The 21,108-nt window shown below is 37.5% G+C and overlaps 1 protein-coding gene across 24 annotated transcripts in view; it reads right to left on the bottom strand.

Moving 5' to 3' along the window:
- The window catches only part of CELF2 (CUGBP Elav-like family member 2), a 713,329-nt gene that overhangs the window by 58,101 nt on the left and 634,120 nt on the right, over window positions 1–21,108 (bottom strand). For 21 of the 24 annotated variants that reach the window (XM_082254349.1, XM_082254360.1, XM_082254366.1 and 18 more), the window contains one exon: window positions 9,523–9,657. The exons of the other annotated variants lie outside the window; for them this stretch is intronic. In XM_082254349.1, coding sequence (XP_082110475.1) covers window positions 9,523–9,657 — 135 coding nt within the window. The remainder of the gene's footprint in view (window positions 1–9,522; window positions 9,658–21,108) is intronic. 24 annotated transcript variants of the gene reach the window in all.

The following is a 21,108-nucleotide window of genomic DNA, read 5'->3' as shown; positions in this document are numbered from 1 at the left end:
ATTAAGATAAGAGAAAGAAGAAGAAAGCCTAGACAAGTGGAAAAGACATAGCTAATGTAACACACAGTGCAGCATATTAGGAGGAGGGCATATTACATGCTAAGCTTTATTATCTTCCTTACTGCTATAATCCAAAGGCTGAGGGCTATTTGAGTCTGGTAAATGGTTCCCTTTATTTTGGAGTGAAGAAGTTGTCACAAATTTTTTAAAAGACACAGTGCACAGGACTATTTCATATATGCTTTGACACTAATTGAATTGCATAAGAATTATTTGCTCAGGGGGGGAGAAAATGTTTGACATTCCCTATGCACCTTCAATCTACCTCATGTTATTTTTGTAACTTTAGCTACTTTGCAAGTGCCAACAGGTATACCCTTCCCCTATTTTTTTCCCCCTTCTGGGTCTCTTATCATAATTTACTAATCATTATGTATTTCATTTTAGCTATGCACACACTTATACATTTCGCATCAGCTCCTGATGATTGGTTACAACCTTGAAACGCGTAGAGATGTTTAGGGTGCCATGTTATGACTATCATGTGCCTACTATATTTTTATTAATACAACAATTTCAACCCCAAATATATTTATTTATATATCCTTTATGTTGGTTCTAGTCTACGATATCCAAGAAGACACCATTGACATCATTATGTGCAATCGCAATACGCTATGCCGTAATGGGCTGACTTTTATGTATTTATCAATGCTATTAACCAGTAATGATATTATTGTCATTGTGTGGTGATGTAACATGTATATTCATTAATTCAATATGATAATATATCTATATGCCTTTACCAAATGTTATTAACCAACAATGATTTACCAATGTCAGTATATTGTGATGTAACATGTATACTTATTAAATGTGATATTATTTATATATGCTGTGTTATGAATTTCATATACATATTTGCAATATCCATGTCAGCCCATTGAGATATATTTTTTACATTTTCCCTGATTGCAGCCACGTGTTTCATTTAAAGTCCCAATTTCCTTTTGTTTTAATTATTTGCTCAGAGTGGAAATTATTTAACATATGTATGGACACTGCTAAAGAGATTTATTTAAAAGAGTATGGACATCAATAGAAATTGACTGCTTGGGATACTTGGTGTAGTGTCACATGCAGGGGTTTGGTATATACCTTGTATTTGCCCTATTGTACCACTTAGGGATTTTATGTCATGTTCTTCCACATCTTTTTACATTTTATCTATTTTTTTTGATAAGCACTAACTGTAGAAGAAGCTCCTAACTTTATAATTCTGATATCAGAGATCCAGCAGGTAATGGTCAAAGCTATTTGGTGGGGAATACAAAAGTTACAGCTCACAGATTAAATTAAACGTAGACAGTGTTCTGCAGCTTCACTGTTAATTTTCGTAAGGTCCTATGTACCCTATTTTTACCCTCCAACAGGACCATGAGTTCAGATTTCTTTAAAGATAAAGCAATCCCAAATTTTTAGTCTTATTTCTTTGATATAGTAAAATAAAAAACACAGTGGTTAAAAAACACCCCCAAAGGAAAGCTTTATCTGTTGCAAGAAATATTCCGACTTTTACAGCACTGAAAACTGAAAAATTGTATTGAAGGGGTATATACAGCTAAGTATCCAGGTATTTGAGGAGATAATTTACTAAATATAGGATTTATTCATTTTCAGCATATTGCTCAACTATCTAGTCAAGTAAGATGAATTCCTGTTTTTTTTACACTTCTTAAAATTTGACTATGCCTTTACAATGAGTAAATTATGTTGGGCTATACTAAAATAATTTTTGATATATTTCAATTATTAGGGCATGCCTATCCTGAGGGATATACATTGCTTATCACCTTTTGGAAAATGCTAGCTGCCTCACTGTCATACTGACCTGCTGATTTAAATATGTTCCCTGATTTCTCCAGGCTTTACATGTTACATTCCTGAAGTCTCCCCTGATGCGTTTCCTCCCTCAGACCTTTCATCATTTTTGTTGTCCATCTCTGGACTTGTTCTATCTTATCAATATCTTTTTGTAAGTGAGGTCTCCATAATTTGACACAGTATGCCAAAAAAGGTCTAACTAAGAATCTATATAGGAGAATCAGGACCTCCTTTTTCCTGCCGGTGATCACACTGGCGATGCATCCTAGAATTCTATTTGCCTGGTCATACCTTCTCCTCATTTTGCAATCATCTGGTGGTTTGCTACTATCGCTATATCACTACCATGGATTTATTTTCTATTTCAGAACAGTGAATGCTAAATTTAAACGGGGTATTAATGGCTTAGTTATTTAGTTAATCACATAACATGGATATACATGTTATAAATGTATACATAGTATGTGCCTCATTTGTGATGATATAAAAGTAAAAACGTGTTCACTGTGAAATAAAAAATAAAAATATGCACTGCAAATAGGTAAGAAAATATGTAATACAGCATGCTAACCAGCTACATGCATTTTTTTTTATCATGTGCATATATTTATATATACAGGTAATTAATTAGTTAATTGCTGTTTGTTATAGTTGGTATACCCCACTATGATTTCAAATAAATAAGTAACTGAATAAAAAACGGAAAAACAACTGCTAGTATAACATGCCAGTACATACATAGATATACAGCAGTATTTCAAGCATTACAGAAAAGAAATAGTCAACAGTTGATAAAACATAAATTATTTTTCCTCTGTATTCTGCTTTCTGCAATGTACATTCCTATGCCTGTCCTTACATGTCTGCAATAATTAAAGGGGACATTTATTTTATCCAAAGGCAATTTAGACATATTCAACTCTAATTTTTCAGGCCATGAAACAAAGGAAACAGCTTATTGCCCTAGGTGTTCTTTTCAACAAAGGGAATCTCACCTTTTAAGTTGCTGCACAAAGTTACCAAGGATCACTTAAGGGAATGCTGCTGGGAGGTACTTAGTGGAATAAAATAAAAAAATAAAAAAAAAACAAGCACGAGCAGCAACAATCAAGGCCATGTTGCCATGATTACAGTTTAAACACTTTCCTATGTTTTTCATGTTTTACTACTCTCCAGTGAGTGAGAAGTGGAATTATGCATTTTTGCCTCCTATGTATCAGAAAACAAGATGCTTGCACTTGTTCTTAGTATGAAAAATGTAATAAATCATAGCACATAATGCAAAATAATAAGAACTTACATTACTATGATACATACAACAGATACATTTTGGGCTTAAGGCGGAACTTCACCCTTTACAACTTGATAAAAAATAATGTTCCTTAACAAGGAACATACATTTCACATTATTAATTATGCTAACAAAATTAGTGTTTTCTGTATATTGCCTCCAGCATTTCTCCTGTTTCTTCTTGCTGGAGGCTGCTATTTTGCTGAAGCCCAGAGCCCCTGAACAGCAGTAAATCATAAAGCTGAAACAAACCAATCGATTTAACGGTTTAAAAAAAAAGTACATTCCTGGAATGCTGGGATTGCTAACTGTCACATTTGCTTGTGTCCTCAACCAAACTGTCAAACCATCAACTAGCTGGTATCAGAAAGGATCACGTGCAGCACCATGGCAGTTGCAGATCAAATAGAAGCAGCTTTCTTGGCTGTAAAGGACAGGAGGGCTTAATTTTGCTTCTGAGCATGTACAGAGTAGGGTGAAGCAGTGTATTATTGGACTTATTTCTCATGTTTTACATAGCTATACCTGTAAAAGGGGCAAACCTGAAGTGATCTAGCAGGACCTAATTTTCTGATTAAAGTTCTACTTTAAGTGTCAAATTAACATAGTAAATCAGACTATTGCAGAAGTAAATGACTGAAAACTGTCCCACAACAGGCCAATATTCACTTCAGTTATCTAATAATGTGCAATGAAATAAGTAAACAGACATTTGCTTTTCCCATAAAATAATAACTGAAGCGAATCTGCATTAATTGTTTGAACATTCTCAACTCCTTTAATAAATCAACAATCAGTGATTGTATTTCCTACTGCACCATTTTAAACATTGCTTTTTGTCTTGCATACCACTGTCCTGGATGAACCATATCAATTTGACCAAATGTTGGTATGGTTGGATTTGCTAATCTGGGTCCTCTCACATCTGTTGATTCATTTTTTGGATAGATGCCAGAAAGACCTTTACACCAGATTTTTTTTTTTAATTTTCAGATAATTATTCTACACTTGAGTTTTTAGACCTGCTAACCTACTGAAAAAAAAATATCAGTCTCTCTATCTACGATTTCTCCATAGAATTTACCCTACTAGGAAAACAGCTGAAAATTGAGAAATCCTATATTGGTTTTACAATTGCTACAGTGGGGATCCTTTGATGAAAATGATTTCTGAGGCAAATCAACCCTATTTCTATTACCTTTCAATATTTATACTGTAATATGCAAAACTTTGAAGATTGCATTCTGATCGCGTCAAGTCAGGGTTGTGTATTATTGCACAAATGCTCTGGTGGTATGCTAGTTTAGTTGTTTGGTCATGAGCCAATCCATTATTAACATGTCTTGGGTAGTGATGAGCCGAACATACCAAGGGTCATTTTGGGGTGGGTTCGCTGAACATCACTGCAGTTCAGGAGCTGGATCCAAACTACACTGAAGGGGGGCTGATATAAAAAAAAAACAAAAAAGAAAACGGTAATAATAATTTTCTAGCTTAATAGGCAAGGGATTGTCAAACAAATGGCATGGGGTCCTGGATACTGCCTTGAGGAAAATGTATCAAAACAAAAAAATATGTTAAACAGCAAAAAAATATGTTAAACAGCAAGAGCAGCAATTTTAATAATGCTTAAATAATGCTTAAAGGGCAGTAACACATTATTTAAATTGCATTTAAAATCTCCTGTGTAACAGTTTTAAAAGGTCTGAAATCCAGTTACTATGTGATGCACAGGCCTCATCAACTAAAAAAAAAAAAAAACTTACTTTATCTCTACTAAGTGAGTCAAATGATTATTTTTTTGACAGGAGGCTGCAAAGTATTGCTCCTGCAGAGTCTACCTCAAGTTTTCAGCCTGTACCTCTTTACTGGTGAGTTTTTAGATGTGAATGGGTGCCAAAAAAGTATATACATAAAGTATACACGTGTACATAAGCTGAAGGAGTGCAGTCCAGCAGCATCTTGTTTGTAGAGAACAAAAAACCATATCAAAGTGATTGTAAAGCCTTTTTTTTTTTTTAAAATAACAAACATGTTATACTTAACTGCCCTGTGCAGGGATTTTGCACAGGCCAGCTAAGACCCTCCTCTTCTCGGGTCCCTCTTCACTGCTCCTGGTGCCTCCCTCCTGTTGAGTGCCCCGACAGCAAGCAGCTTGTTATGGGGGCACCCGAGCCGAGCTGCAGCTCTGTGTACCCATTCAGACACAGAGCTGCGGTTCGGCCCCACCCTCTCTCCCTTGAGATTGGCTAACCAACATTGATTGACAGCCGTGGGAGCCAATGGTGCCACGGTTGTGTCTCAGCCAATCAGGAAGGAGAGTCCCTGGATGGCCGAGATACTTGTGGACATTGCTGGACAGGGATGGGGCACGCGTAAGTATTAGGGGGTGCTGGGGAGGCTGCTTCCCACTTTTTATCTTAATGCATAGAATGTGGTAAAATAAAAAAATTCTTCTGCCTTTACAACTCCTTTAAAAAGCCAGAAATTTACAGTTGAACTTCCATTAAAAAAGATTGGTCTGCATATTTACTAGCCTTTCACCCATTTTTTGTTTTTTACTCAACTCCCACTCCAGTAGGACAGTGCAGAAGTTCATCGTCATGTGATTGGAGATCCTCAACTTTCCCAAGTTCCCACAGAAAGTCTGAGTGATGTCATTCTTGCTCTTGCAAACATGCTAAAAGCCAGGTGTAAGGTGAGTATGTTTTACTTTTTTCTCTCCCAATGACAATTTTTTTTTTTAATTTATTAACATATAATTCTTTATTGGGTTTTAAAGCAATGCATCTATGTAAACTTCTTTTTTTTTTTTTTAACAAATGTTTTTTGGTTTCAAAGGGGGAGTAACAGGTAAGTGTATCTTGCATTTTCTAGGTCTCCTTTGAAATATTGTAATTGCTGCATAAAAATAAATGTGATTCAATGGCTTCTGAATTTTTTGCTATATTATCTATCAGCATAAAAAATCCTAAAACTAGATGGGAATCAAAGCATCATTTAATGCAAGGAGAAGTGGTCTTTAGGTGGCAAGAAATGCATTATTTATGGACCATGAACATGTATGTAAGGGGAAGGTAAAGTTGACTGTAATAATACTGCTGTACAGAAATGTGTTGAAAACCTCATCCTCTTTCCATCAAACATTTTGTTCTATTTCATTTATTTCTGCTGCATTCACTAAAATGCTGGCATCAGACAATAAATATGAGAATGGGAAAGCTAATGGCAATGATCACAGATTTGAAAAAGAAACACTGTGTCCTGCAAGTATATAATGCTTTTCTATACACCTCTAACTGCATAATTTGCATATGAACATTATTTAAAGGTGTCTATTCATACCACACACACATATGATTAAACTGGTTTCACTATATGAAGAACATACAATTGAATGGCATTAGCTATTGAACACTTCAAGCACTAAGTGTGACCACCTTTTAAATTGATGTTTGTTACAGTGGTAAAGAAAATGGACTCAATACACAAGCTATTTTCAAAGGATGTTGCTGAAAAACCAGGATAATACAAAAGGAAGCTGAACAAAGATATAGTGGAACCTGCACGAATCGGCCCAGAGAATGCTTTTGATATCCACACTAAGCTTTTATTATGACAGAAGCTCTGTTAAAATAGAACTTTTTTTTTTTTTAATAGAAAAAGAGTTGCAGTAAGGTGTATGGTATATTCTCTCAAAGAAATACATATCTGCAGAGGCCAAAGTTACACCTTTTTTTTCCAACAAAGGCCCCAGTTTTCAAGAACTGTTACTTTGTTATCCAAAAGTGAGCTTATAACTGCTATTGATGAATTCTCCGCTTCAGCTTAACTTCCTGTTAAAGTGAGCCAAGACCACATTATAAATTGCACAAGCAACACATCAATAACATACAATGAAGATAGAATAAGAAGCTTAGCTGCAGAAAATATGCTAGTGCTGTTATACTATTACAGTGCAACCAAGGGTGGCAGTGTGAACACCGAATGGTAGTGATAAAATGATTGTACTGTAAATACTGTATCTACTATTTACTCTTAGATACCCTCCCCTTTTTACTGTACGTTATACTTCCACAGAATTTCCACAAGTCAAGTTAAGAATGAGATGTCCATTCATAACCTGGTCTGTACTAATATACAGTATGTGATTGTGCACGAGGCAGGAACAGTCTTTTTGTTGGAGGTAAGTTAAAATGACAGCACTGAACTATTTTTGATCTTTATTTGCCTTTACTATAGCATTAGAACATCTGAAACTCCTAGAGTTTAAAATAAAGTTTACAAGATCACATAATTATGGTGAAAATAATCTGTATTTGCCAAGAAACTTGACTTTGGTGGCAATATTGTTCCTAAAAATCCCCCCTACTCTGAATTTCATCTTGCATTGAGTCTGGCATCAACTTAGAGACATCCACATAGGTTTAATTTGGTTTAATAAAATAGAAGTTTCATCTTTGAAGAAATACTTAAAGTGGAGCTCTACCCAAAAGGGAAAGCTCCACTTGTTTGCCTCCTCCCTCTTTCTGCTGCCACCTTTTGGGGGGAGCGGGTACCTGGATTTGACAGGTACCTGCTCCCATTTCCAGCCGACTTCGCTGCAGCAAACTCAGCTGAAAGTTCGGCCCCCCTCCTCCTTCCTCCTCTGCCGGGCCATTTACAAGGTGCAGCGCACTTAGCCCAGGCGCAGTAGGAAACCAGCTGTGAACCGACAAGGCTTTACTGCTGGTTTCCCCTGCCTGTGATGGCGGCTGCAGCACCTGAGAGCATATTGAAAAATCAGCTCGGGTGAAGACACCGCTGGATTCCTGGATAGGTAAGTGTCCTAATATTAAAAGTCAGTAGTTACAGTATACTTTTATTTTTTTCTGAAGGATCCTGGAGCTACACTTTAAGTGGGCTACACATCTAAAGAGATGAATGGAAAGTAATATTATTGAAACATTTGGACTAATCCCTTAGCCATTTCTTTCAGCAAGAGCATCAGGTTTTTTTCCAGTAGGTAAATATGTGAAATAGCTGTGCAGTCAACACTACAGGGACATTTTTAAGTTTAACTCTCTTCCAAACCTTTTTTTTTTTTATAGAGTAGGTTTTGTTTTTCTCTTTGTCTTCCATTGGGGATGCTTCCCCCAACGTTTTATTCTGGAGAAACAACAGGAAATGAGTACAAATGTCTCCAAAGGGAGAGGAGATTCCTTTATTGTCACTGAAACAGATACCCACATTGGACCATTTTCTTCCATCTCCCATTTTGATACCAACATTTAAATATATAATTCTGCATTATCTTTTGTCCAGGGAACAAGGAGATCCAGGAAGAATCGAGAAGGTGAATATTCCTAATGTGTACAGACAGCAAAACAGCACTTACAGGGTTAGTTCACTTTTACAGAAAATTCCTTCCCACCCACCCCTGGTCCCTGCTGTACTCACCTTCTATAATCCTTGCCTTTCAGGGCTTCCGCAAGCTGCTCCACCAGTCTGGGGATTTGTGATCCCCACTGCTTTCTCCCCTCTCTGTCCAGCACTGCAAGGATGGACCAGACAGATTCTGACTAATCAGCGCCAATCATGTGATGGTGCTGACTAATAAGAATCCGTCTGATCCGTAATGGCAGCATTGGACAGAGAGGAGAAAAAGCAGTGGGAATTTTAAACTCTCTGAGTAGTGGAGTGGCTTGCAGGAGCTCTCACAGCTTAGGTTCATGAGAGGTAAGTACAACTGGAACTAGGGGGTTGGGGTGGGAATAGCAGGTCCGGTGTTAGGTCAATTTTACAGGTTTTCTGTAAAGCTAAACTAACACTTCAAAGACTCAAACTCTTTCACACTCTATCCAAAACTAAAAAAGAAAGTTTTTACTATAAACACACCTTAATTTGCTTTATGTGCATACCTAATTTTTGTGAATAAGGCTTGTGAAGACTTGCCATTAAGACAGAGCTAGTGCAGTTACATGAAAATATGCAAAATGGAGCATGAAATGATACTGGTTCATAAACTTTGATGATAAAAATATCTAAAAAAAGACCTTATGCATGCAAAAAAAGGTTCTTGAATGCATTTACTTCTGGACACAGAAAGAGGCAGTGGGAAATTTTCAGCAATTTTAAATAGAAAGATAACCACCAACCACCAACTGCATAGTATGGGCGGCCCAGTCTAATAAAACCACAACATCACTGAAACAGTGGGGAAATGCACACAATTACAATGCACTTGGTGAAATAATGAACCTCATGAATATGCCCATGGTTATTACTAAAAAAAAGCTGGTGACACTAATGTTTCTGTGAACATCCTGGTAGAATGTTCCATGTGACAGATAAAGTATACTTCTCACCCGGGCTTGTTAGCGCTCCCAGTGCGCTAGTCGTTGTGGAAAGAGGGTTTGCATTGGTGGTGGTAGCTGAGGTTTGGGCTGCGGCTGCTGCAGCTGCTAAAGTAGCCAAATTCTGTAATTGCAAAGCATTCATGCCTGTGTGAGAGAGACAAAAGAGACCTTCAGGGACAATGTTATGAAAATAGTTATCTTGCTTTTTTTACACAATTGTCATGCCTCATGCAGTAAATGTAAGGGTTTATCGCTGTAAAACAAGCAAGGTCCTCAATTTATTTTGAAATAAACAGGGTAAGATGCAAAAATGTATTTAAAAAATGTGTAAGTAATTAAAAAAATAAAAAGGCAACTAAAACTGCAAATAGTGTATTTTTTTAGAATGATATTACTTTTAATCATATGAATAATATGAGAAACTTAAAGTCATATTAAAAGAGTGGAAAAATATCACAATTATGATCATCTGCCTGTCAAGTTGTTTGCTTTAAGTGGAAATTGCATTCACCATTCTCACATTCACTTGATCTAACTTCTGTGTGACATCTCTGATGCTATACCGAAATCCTGACACCCTGCACCTTCCTACATTGCCCCATATTCCACATAAAGGTTCAGCTGCAAGCTACAATTTTAGCTTTAAAAGTCAGCAAGATTTCACTGGAGGGGCACTAGAGTCTTTCCTACAGCTCACATACTTTAAAATTTTAGCTTGGTGGGTCGTTCCTATAAAGGGAGCTCGTCCTTGAGTATGGCTACAGACAAGGGAGAACTTCTGGAGGCACATAGTGTTTGAGGGTCATAGTGTCAGACAAATACATGAGGATTAAACTTCTTGGGACTCACTGTACCAAGGTAAAAATTCAATATTGTACTAATAGACAACGTAAAGAGGGACACTGTACAAAGCAGCAACATCTAGAGGTACATATTATTGAGTGGGCAAGTTGTGTTTTTTTTTTCTTCTTCACATTCATTCATAATATTTCAAATTTCACCAGTTCATATAACATAATAGCAGTCTTTAACAGCTTATTGTAATAAGCTGGTGGTCATTGAGAATCTTTTGTAACATGGGAGCAGGTTTTAGCAGTATCCTGTCACATGCGGGAATCTCCTTTAAATCCAAAGTAGTCTTGTGTAACATTACAGTGGTAGAATTCTTTTGTAGGTTGAGATTAGTAAAGAATTATTCTGTTATTGAAAAACTGAATTGAACTGAAATGTTTGTAATTAAGACATTTTTCCGCAAATGTTATCATGTTCTCATGCTCGTTTTGTTTTAGTCACTCTTGTTAAACTCAATCTATTTAGTCATGTGCACTCTTACAGCTACACCCATGTTTTGCTGTATCAATGGGTTGTACAACTAGGTTGTCCCTGTTTCAGATTGTAGATAGATGGGATGTAGGCATGCACTGATTGCAGTGTGTGCACTAGTTTAACTTATTTCTTGACAAGGGCATCCAACAATTTGTCATTATTATATTATTATACATTACGGCCTTGTGTATTACTAATCTATTCAAGTACACACAGAAAATTAGGTCCATTCATCTCCCTTAGGATATACCTCTAATCTGTCTACATACATATAGCAACATTTCCAATCTCCTTTATTTGCAAATAGCCATTTTTGTTTCATACTGGGCAAATTTTATTTACACAGGTTGTTGGAAAAACTGTAGACAAAAGATACAGGGTTTTGTTTCATAAGATATTAAATGACTATTAGCAGGCAACCATAAAATACATTTAATTTGTTTTCTGTATTTATTTCTGATTAGTTGCGATTGGTTTTTGCACATCACAGTTCTTAGCAACATGCTATTAAAGACTATCTTTTCCATTATCTGTCTAAATGAAACTGTATTTGTATTGTTTATCTCATTTAATTACTTTAGAATTAGGTAATAAAATAAGATTTTGCTTATAGTTAATCTTTTGGCATACACACATATTTTACATTTTCTTTTTTTTAGTGAACAGTAAGATTTATTAATTTTAAATGATTATTTTTTAGGGTTCGCATTTACTTCACCTAAGGTGTTTTGGTCTTATTGTTCATATCCATTATCATAAATCTACATATCAATAAGTGAGAACAGATGTCACTTGTTACAAGTGCTTGCCAATCAGGCCTGTTAAAAAGTGACAGATGGGTGGTTTTAAAAACATTCTCACAAGGCCTATTAGCACTTTCACAGAAAAAATTTCTGGTGAGCCTGTACATTCACAGATGTCATCCTGTGAAAACGGGGGCTTGTTTACAAGTGTGATATGTGCATTTCTCCATATCAGATGCATGCTCATGCAGATTTGAAAATAGTTACCAGTTAAACAAGTCCAATTTTTATATTCACAGTGATATCTGAGACCTTTCTTAGACATAAGCTAAATAGCTACATCTGTTTTTAATATATCTTTCTAGACAATCTCCTAAATGTCTTTGGGTATAAATAATTAAATCCTTTGATTTTTGTGTATATATTTCAGTGCAAAACTTTGATCCCTAATAAAATGGACAGTTTGTTGGACATTTTTGGATTGAAAATGTTACTGTTGTTGCACTGTGATGGTATACACTTTGCCTAAAGTTTAGTGCTGATGCCTTGGATTAATTAAGGTAAAAAAAGTTTTTTTTTTTACGCTGCATACATTATTAAACTGAAGATGATGATGATGATGATGATGATGATATATATATATATATATATATATATATATATACAGTATTTCTTAAAAGTGGGCACACCCCTCCCCTCAAAATAACTCAACACACAGCCATTAATGTCTAAACCGCTGGCAACAAAAGTGAGTACACCCCTAAGTGAAAATGTTTAAATTGTGCCCAATTAGCCATTTTCCCTCCCCAGTGTCATGTGACTCATTAGTGTTACAAGGTCTCAGGTGTGAATGGGGAGCAGGTGTGTTAAATTTGGTGTTATTGCTATCAATCTCTAATACTAGTCACTGGAAGTTGAACATGGCACCTCATGGCGAAGAACTATCTGAGGATCTGAAAAAAATAAATTTTGCTCTACATAAAGATGGCCTAGGCTATAAGAAGACTGCCAAGACTCTGAAACTGAGCTGCAGCATGGTGGTCAAGACCATACAGTGATTTACCGGGACAGGTTCCATTCAAAACAAGCCTGTCAGTGCTCAGACCATACGCCGCACACTGCATCAAATTGGTCTGCATGGCTGTCATCCCAGAAGGAAGCCTATTCTAAAGAAGATGCACACAGTTTGCTGAAGACAAGCAGACTAAGGACATGGATTACTGGAACCATGTCCTGTGGTATGATGAGACCAAGAAACATGTATTTGGTTCAGATGGTGTCAAGTGTCAAGTGTCAAGTGGCAACCAGGTGAGGAGTACAAAGACAAGTGTGTCTTGCCTACAGTAAAGCATGGTGGTGGGAGTGTCATGGTCTGGGGCTACATGAGTGCTGCCAGCACTGGGGAGCTACTGTTAATTGAGGGAACCATGAATGCCAACATGTAATGTGACCTACTGAAGCAGAGCATGATCCCCTCCCTTTAGAGACTGGGCCGCAGGGCAGTATTCCAACATGATAACGACCCCAAACACACCTCCAAGATGACTACTGCCTTGCTAAAGAAGCTGAGAGTAAAGGTGATGGACTGGCCAAGCATGTCTCCAGGCCTAAACCCTATTGAGCATCTGTGGGGCATCCCTAAACGGTCTCTAACATCCAGCAGCACTGTGATGTCGTCATGGAGGAGTGGAAGAGGACTCCAGTGGCAACCTGTGAAGCTCTGGCAAAATCCATGCCCAAGAGGGTTAAGGCAGTGCTGGAAAATAATTGTGGACACATAAAATATTGACACTTTGGGCCCGATTTAGACAATTTAACCTAGGGGTGTACTCACTTTTGTTGTCAGTGGTTTAGACATTAATGGCTGTGTGTTGAGTTATTTTGAGGGGACAGCAAATTTACGCTGTTATACAAACTGCACACTCATTACTTTTCAATGTTATCACATGAAAAGATGTAAATAATATTTACAAAAATGTGAGGGGTGTACTCACTTTTGTTAGATACTGTGTCTATCTATCTATCTATCTATCTATCTATCTATCTATCTATCTATCTATCTATCTATCTATCTATCTATCTATCTATCTATCTATCTATCTATCTATCTATCTATCTATCTATCTATCTATCTCTATATATATATATATATATATAATCTTTATTTCACAACTAAACATTTAATGCAGCCATGGCATAGATAAAATAAAAAGTTAGAAGCTGGAATAATTGGGTAACCAATAAAAAATAAAAACTTTGCAAGTCTCTTCTGTAAAAAATTATATTTGTACACTCTCTGCTGTGCATATGCAGTTGTCTGCACACTTTTTGATTTTACAATATCTGTAAGATGCTAAAAACTGAGCAAGGTGGCAAGGTAAAGTAACTGCAGTAGGCATTCACAGGAGTTAGATCATCAGTAGTCATCCAATGGCTGATGAGGTAAGATGCTAGATGGGAAGAAAGACTAGAAGATATTAGCAGCAGTTAAAAGAGCTGGAAGATAGTAAATTAATCGAAACATCTGCTATAAAGTGCAAGCATACTATGCATCCTTAAAATTTATGGCAAGAGCTCCTCCAGTCCCATAAACTGCAATTCCACTTTACATGTTTTCTTAAAAAGAAAGCAAAACATAACTACAACAAATGTATTGCAGCTTTCTGCTTTCAGTCACATATAAGGATCTAAGACTGGAAATCTGGTAACTTGATGAAAAGTTTGGTGTCCAAGAATACTTGTAAAATTATATGAGCTGCTGTAGGCTGCTAAGCTACAATCAGTTTGCTTTTCTATGTGTGATGCTGCTCCATATACATCAAAGCTACTTTTTTGTCCAGATTTGTGATGTAGGAGATCGATTTTGAGAGAATGCGTGAAGCCACCTCCAGGGGAGTTTATGGAATGATACCTGCAACCTCTGTTTTCATCAGTGTGTAGTTACTTGGGTCCCAACTGTCGTAGCTCTAGTAAATGTTACTGGTGATCTCTGCTATGAGTGTCATGGAACAGAACCCCCCCCCCCATCAAGAAGGGCATGTAACCAGTGTGCTATAACAAAAAAAGGTGATTGATATACTGTTGTGTACATCATTGTTGCCATGGTAGTCATGGAAGAGTTATATTTGTTAAAGGTACCTTGCCCAAAAGGAATGCACACATCTTCTCTGGATGTATTTGAGTCTACATAACGGTACATGCAAAATGTTGCCTTATGAGTTTATGTGTAATCTCCCTTACCGTGTTGTGATGATGAAGAGTTATGTATAAATCTCCATCAGTAATTGTAATATTAATGTAAATATATATATATACGCAATATTGAGTTTTGATTTTACATTTAGTTGATATAGGATTATCAATTATATGAAATTGTGTGACTTCAGTCTGCAGTCAGTAGTAGGAATCCAGTCTAACAAGTCCATTTGAAAGGCCAGCCGGCTATTCACATTTAAACACATAAAAAGTATCCCATTCAACAAGTCTGTTCGCTGGGAGGTAGCCTGTTGATATGCTAAATAGTATCATCCTGTAACTACATTTCTGGTAGCCAGACTTCCTGGAGCCAAGGCACCACAGGTAGGAGTAAATTCTCCCTCCAACAGGGAGGAGGGCTTAGCAAGAGGCTGACTCTATGCAAACCTAGGGGAGGGGGAAGTTGTCCTATCCTGAACGAGATACGCCCAGAGGGAGGAACAGAGCAGGATAGCTGAACCAATCACTATAGCCCAATACAAGGCAATGCAATATGGTTCTATATTAGCAAAGGTGGAAATAGAGTGACTTCCTGTTTGGCATGGCAGACCAGGAGGAAACACTCAAGTGAAGGGTAACTAAAAACGTTTAAGGTATACATGGCTTGCCCTCTTTGTGTCTGTGTTCGTATATGAGTATCATACTCTATATTTGTTCATTTAAACTAGGAATATTTTCCATTTTGTTGTATGTACCATAGTTAGATTGTTGTAAATTAAGTTAGGCTTTCAAACTATATACCAATAAATAATTGCTGTTTTAAAGCTTTCATTCATAGTCAAAGAACTCTAATTTTTAACCCAAATATTGTCTGAGGTAAATTAAATCTCAAATATTTCGGGTAACGAAACAGACCACTAGGATATATTTCCCGTGCTTACACGAGCAATGCTACAAAAAGCTTTATATTTATGTGTGTCTAAATAGTACTAAATACAGGGATCTTACCAGTTTATTCACAGCCATTATCAGCTGTATGAAGAATGTTTGTAAATGGGTTAATGACACCATTTATGTATTACCCTTGTTAAACTCTGTTCACCTGGAAGTCAGACTTTATATAAAGTGCTTGTGCTTTGTTATCAAAGTCTCCCAGCTGCAAAGCTGAAGGAAACAGCACAGCAGGTGTTAAATAAAACATCAGGCTAGCGCTGCACTGAGCCTTATTCAATATGAGGAGTAAAGCTAATATCCTTTTTTTTTTTTTTTTTTTTTTTGTTAACAACTGTTGACAGCTATGGGAATTATAAGCAAGTCGACTAGATAGTAATGACCAGCGTGTGCTCACCCAATAGAAAACCCTCAAACCAAAAGCAAACATAAAAATGTTCCCATTTCTTTTTATAAACAAACAAACTTGATATTTAACACTTTGAGGCAGCATTGGTAAAGCAGAAATCATTATTTTGGAGTTTAATGATAGTCCAAGTAACAGTTTGTTAAAAATCTAATTAAGAGAATGATTATATGAATCTACTTTAGAGAATAAATATCATTGTATTCATTTATTCTCCCAGCCATTCCACACTGAAGCTAGCCATAGATGAGTTGATGTCTCCCCTAAAACAATGGGCGGGGAGGTGTGTGCTTATTTTTGGCAGCAATGGGGTCTGCCCCTTTTCCTGGGAACTTTACTGACAATTTGATACTGCAAGTGCATTTATCAACTTTTGCCCTTGCTAATAAAAACTGGTATTGATCAGAACAAGCCGGGAAATCTTGGAGTCATAATACATTTCAACTTTTAACTTTTGATAGTTGGAAGCATTTTTTATCACTACCCACTGTAACCCTTCTTGGCCAGACATGTTTATTGTTAATTGATAACAGATTTAGCTATTTGTTCAAAGCGGGCACCTTTACAGTACATTTATGTAAACTAAGACAGTAGTCAAAAAGTGCTTAAGTCTCCTCTCAGCAAGATTTCAAAATGTTTCATGTATAAACAGATGTGTAGCACCAAAAACCTAATAAATGAAATCCAACCACATAAGAGTTAAAAACAAGTTCACAATTATTATGTAAAGTCCTCCATGCCAAAAATAGAAAGACTAGTGTAGAACAGTCCAGTGAAAAGATAAAAACCTAGTGAAAAAGTCCAGTGAAACACTGTAAAGGAACCATCACTAACACCTCTTGATGTGAAAATAAGTGATCCAACAAATTGCTCCGAGGTCAGCCACCATGTCCCACTGAAATGCACACTCACCAGAAATTACGGCTGCCATTACAACAGTATACATGCTTTAAATGTGTATCTGTCATCCAGTGAGGAAAAACTCAATAAATCCATCTAGCGACACTTCTCATCAGGGTATAGCTGTGATAAATAAAGCTCACCAGGAGCCGAAAGTAATCCTCATAGTGTAGTAACCTTAATAAGGATGCGTATGTGCATAAAAACAGGCAAGTAACAAAGAATCCTTACTTGAAAGCTGCTGCCGAATCGGGTATGAACAGCCGCGTGACATCAGTACTAGTGTCTCCTCCCCAATGCATTTCATCCAATGGGACATTATCAAGGGGTCCTCTAATGTCAATGTCTACCATACTCATGTAGCTTCTCAAATTTACTCCAGTCCTGGTGATCAAGTGAGCTAGATTGGAAACTGGAAATGCTTGGTCCGCCATTTTACCCATGATGCAGAACCGTAAAAAAACCCAAAGATCTCAAATTTGTGGACTTGTTTTTCACTATATGTGGTTGATTTATTTATTAAGTTTTTTACACTACACATGTTTATATTTAGTTCATACAAGTTGGGTATACTAATTGTCTGTTCCAGTGGCCATTGCACCAAAGTGCATAGACACATATTTATTTTTCCAAAATGTCTCATGTAGCCTCTGCCTAAGGGCTAAGATACATGTGTCAATTTTGCTCACAGTTCCTGTGGTCACTGTATATATAAACAGAGAACACTAAAAGGTTCAAGCTACACCTCGATATAAACCTAGGGATGGAATATAATATTTCAATTAGTCCCTAGTACAAGTTAACCGTCAGTCATTAATAATATGTAAAGGGAGTGTTAACCTCTAGACTAATCACAGAATACAGTTAAAGAGGAAAGAGTCCTCTAGAGTTTCATCACAGGAAAAAAACGGTTTGAAAATACAAAATTATTTTTATTGAAATATACACCTCCACCATAGGTAAAAAATGACAACTTTGTCACCACAAACAGGCAGCTGCACCAGACGTGCTTCTATCCATACACCTATATCTGAGTTGACATAATGAGTAATGATCTAGGCAGTTCGGTTTTTGGAAAAAGACAGTAATATCACAGTCCACAGCAGCAAATCTGCTTGAAAAGGCAGGGGAAAGTCAATCCAATAAAACCAAAGCTATACACATTTAGTAGTATAACCAGATGGGTATTCAGAGTGAATAGCTGCTCCAATCCCTTACAGGCTGCACAGAGATAGATCAAATCCTCAGATAAATAGCATAGAGTTCTGTGCCATGTGGGCGATGCAAGTCTTCCACTCAGTGTAAAGCAGCACATGGGCTAACCTAGAGCGGGTGAGTAGTGAATGATTGCGGGTATGGGCAGTGTGCAAGTATGGAGATGTAATACGGGGGTGAGAAGCAAGTAAGTGTGCAGCTGAAAACTGTTTGCAACAATCTCACCACGTCCCGGTAGATTTGTTAAAAGCACCAAGTTGGTCTGGGGGCTGCCACTAATGCACATCTGTTGCCGCATTTACACTCCTTCACAGATAGCCGATTTCAATGGATGGAAGGCTGATCTGGTCGTACCTGTATACCTGTATCATACCAAAGCATCACAGACGTGATGATGTAAATCTGATGCGTTTCACTCAGCACAAAAGCTTCAGCAGCTGCCTGTTTGTGGTGCCAACATTGTCATTTTTTAAATGATGGTTATTGTGGGGGTGGTTTTTCTTAATATTTGTATATTTCAATAAAAATAAATTTGTATTTTCAAACCGTTTTTTTCCTCTGTGATGAAACTCTTGAGGACCTGTGGTCACTGGCTGTGTTCCTTTCCCCTTGCATGTCTTGAGCCTTACTAATGTTTAGTGAAGTCACATATTATATTAATGGGTCAATAGAAAAGCAGGGGAGATGAAGGGGAGGACACCAGAACCTGCATTCATAAGAGTTGGTTGCTGTTTTCCAAAACATTGCATTCACCAGTTTTTAGGATACAAAACACAAAATGAGTGGCACAGACACAAAGCATTTTGGTTTATGCACTAAAGCATGCCTAGGAGCATACTGACCTTTATGCTACAGAGACAAAGCAGATGTTTTCTAAAAATTACAGACACCAGTATTGGAGGCCTAACTCCTCAGATCAATATTTGGCAGCCTATTTACACCTGGATGGACATTCCTTTGAGGACAACAAGGACAACAGAGTACAAAATTGATTTGAAAGAGGCATAAATATGTCTATCTATGTTAAATCAAAGCAGCTTTAAATAGGAAAGGGGAAGCGCCAGTGCCAACCACACACATTGCCATCTCATCATATTTACACTTGGTGTTGCACAAGGATTTATACCTTCAACTGTTTTATGCCATCACCCATGTTTTATTCAAAACATTGCAATTTTAGCTAGTTATGTGTCAGGGGTTGGATATGAACCTGAGATCTGTGTGACAGGTTGTGGCTCTTCTTGCTGTGGCACCTAGATTCTGGACAGCTCCTTCTCTGATTTCTTAGGACAATCTTGCATTGTCTCTTGTTTCTGGTGAACCTTGAACTCTTTACTTATCCCATGATCTTCCTGACTTAAGCCATGTCTCTGCACTTCCTGTTTGCCATATGATTTTGCTTCCTCCAGTCGAAGTCTTGCTCCTTTGTGTCAGCTGTCCTTATCTCCACTACCATTCGTTTTTGACCTTTGGCTTGTTCCTTGACTGTGCTTCTACTTGATCTCAACCTATAACAACTTGTTACCAGCCTTTGGCTTATTTACTGAGTATGCTTCTGCTTGATTCCTACTCGCTATATCTGCTACTGGACCCTGGCTTACTCTTGTTGGGGGGATCTTGAGAGCTGCTAACATGCAGCAAAACCCATCTCCACCATCATGTGAATACCGTTTAGCACTTAGACCCCACACCAGGGTGACCTACTTGTGTCCTGCTGGTCAATGGGAGCATCTCTACCATTTTCCAATATCACATTCCTGTAGTGCCAGGTCCTCCAGCTGCAAGTAATCATACACTGCAATGCAGCTCACACCTGCATAGTTTGCAGACTTAAAATGGGATTGCATTGAATGGGATAAAGGTTGCATTGTTCTACAATTAATTTTAATAGTTCTTTGATGAAAAACAAAAACATTTTATTAGAATATAACTTTCAGTACTACTGAATTAGAGGGTAGCCACAAGGGATTTTAAAGTGCCTCCAGCATGTGCTTTCTGGGACTGCGTTGCCCTAAATATGTGATGGCTGAGCTTGCATTTCCCCACTGATGGTGCTTACCTCAAGCATTTCATTGAGATGTGAAACACTGCTGACACTTGCCTACTGCATTTCATTTGGATGTTCAGTGCTTGTTGACACAGTATGCCCGACTCCTTTACAGGGAAGTTTTATTCTCTAGAACCAGAGGTGACTGTTAGTTTACTGTTGTTTTCTACAGCTTCATACTTTGAATATGAAACTGACTGTACGGTCTCCCCATGGCTCTCATCAGCCATACTAAGAATTTTATATAGCTCTTTTCACTGTAGCTTTGGTTGGACTTTGGGGCAACACAGCACAAAAATGTGTGAAAAAAAGGATGCTAGCACTGACTGCAATCAGCAACAATGGAATTACTGCCACTGGCTGTGATCAACAACACTGGAAACACTGCCACTGGCTGTTATTAGCTACACTGAAAACATTGTCACTAGCTGCCATCAGCATAACTGAAAACATTGGTGCTGGCTGTTATCTGCAACACTGGGAACACACTGGCACTGTCTGAAATCAGCAATACTGGAAACACCAATGCTGGCACTGAAAACTGGCCTTGGCTGCTATCAGTAAGCATCACTTATAAAACAGGTGCTTGCTGTGATCAACAACACCAGGAGCAAAGGCACAGGCTGTGATCAGCAACACTGGGAACACTGGCAATGGCTGTGATCAGCCATTGGCATTAGCTGTAATCAGCCATGGAACGTGTGGCGCTATTATTAGAAACACTGTGATCAGCTGTGATTGGCAACACTGAAACACTGGCTGTGAGCAGCAAAATTGGAAAAACTGACACTGTCTGTAATCAGCAACCGGTG

Source organism: Pelophylax lessonae (genome assembly GCF_965119305.1).
Source record: "Pelophylax lessonae genome assembly, chromosome: 4".
NCBI lineage: Eukaryota > Metazoa > Chordata > Amphibia > Anura > Ranidae > Pelophylax > Pelophylax lessonae.
This window is presented reverse-complemented; position numbering and strand designations above follow the sequence as displayed.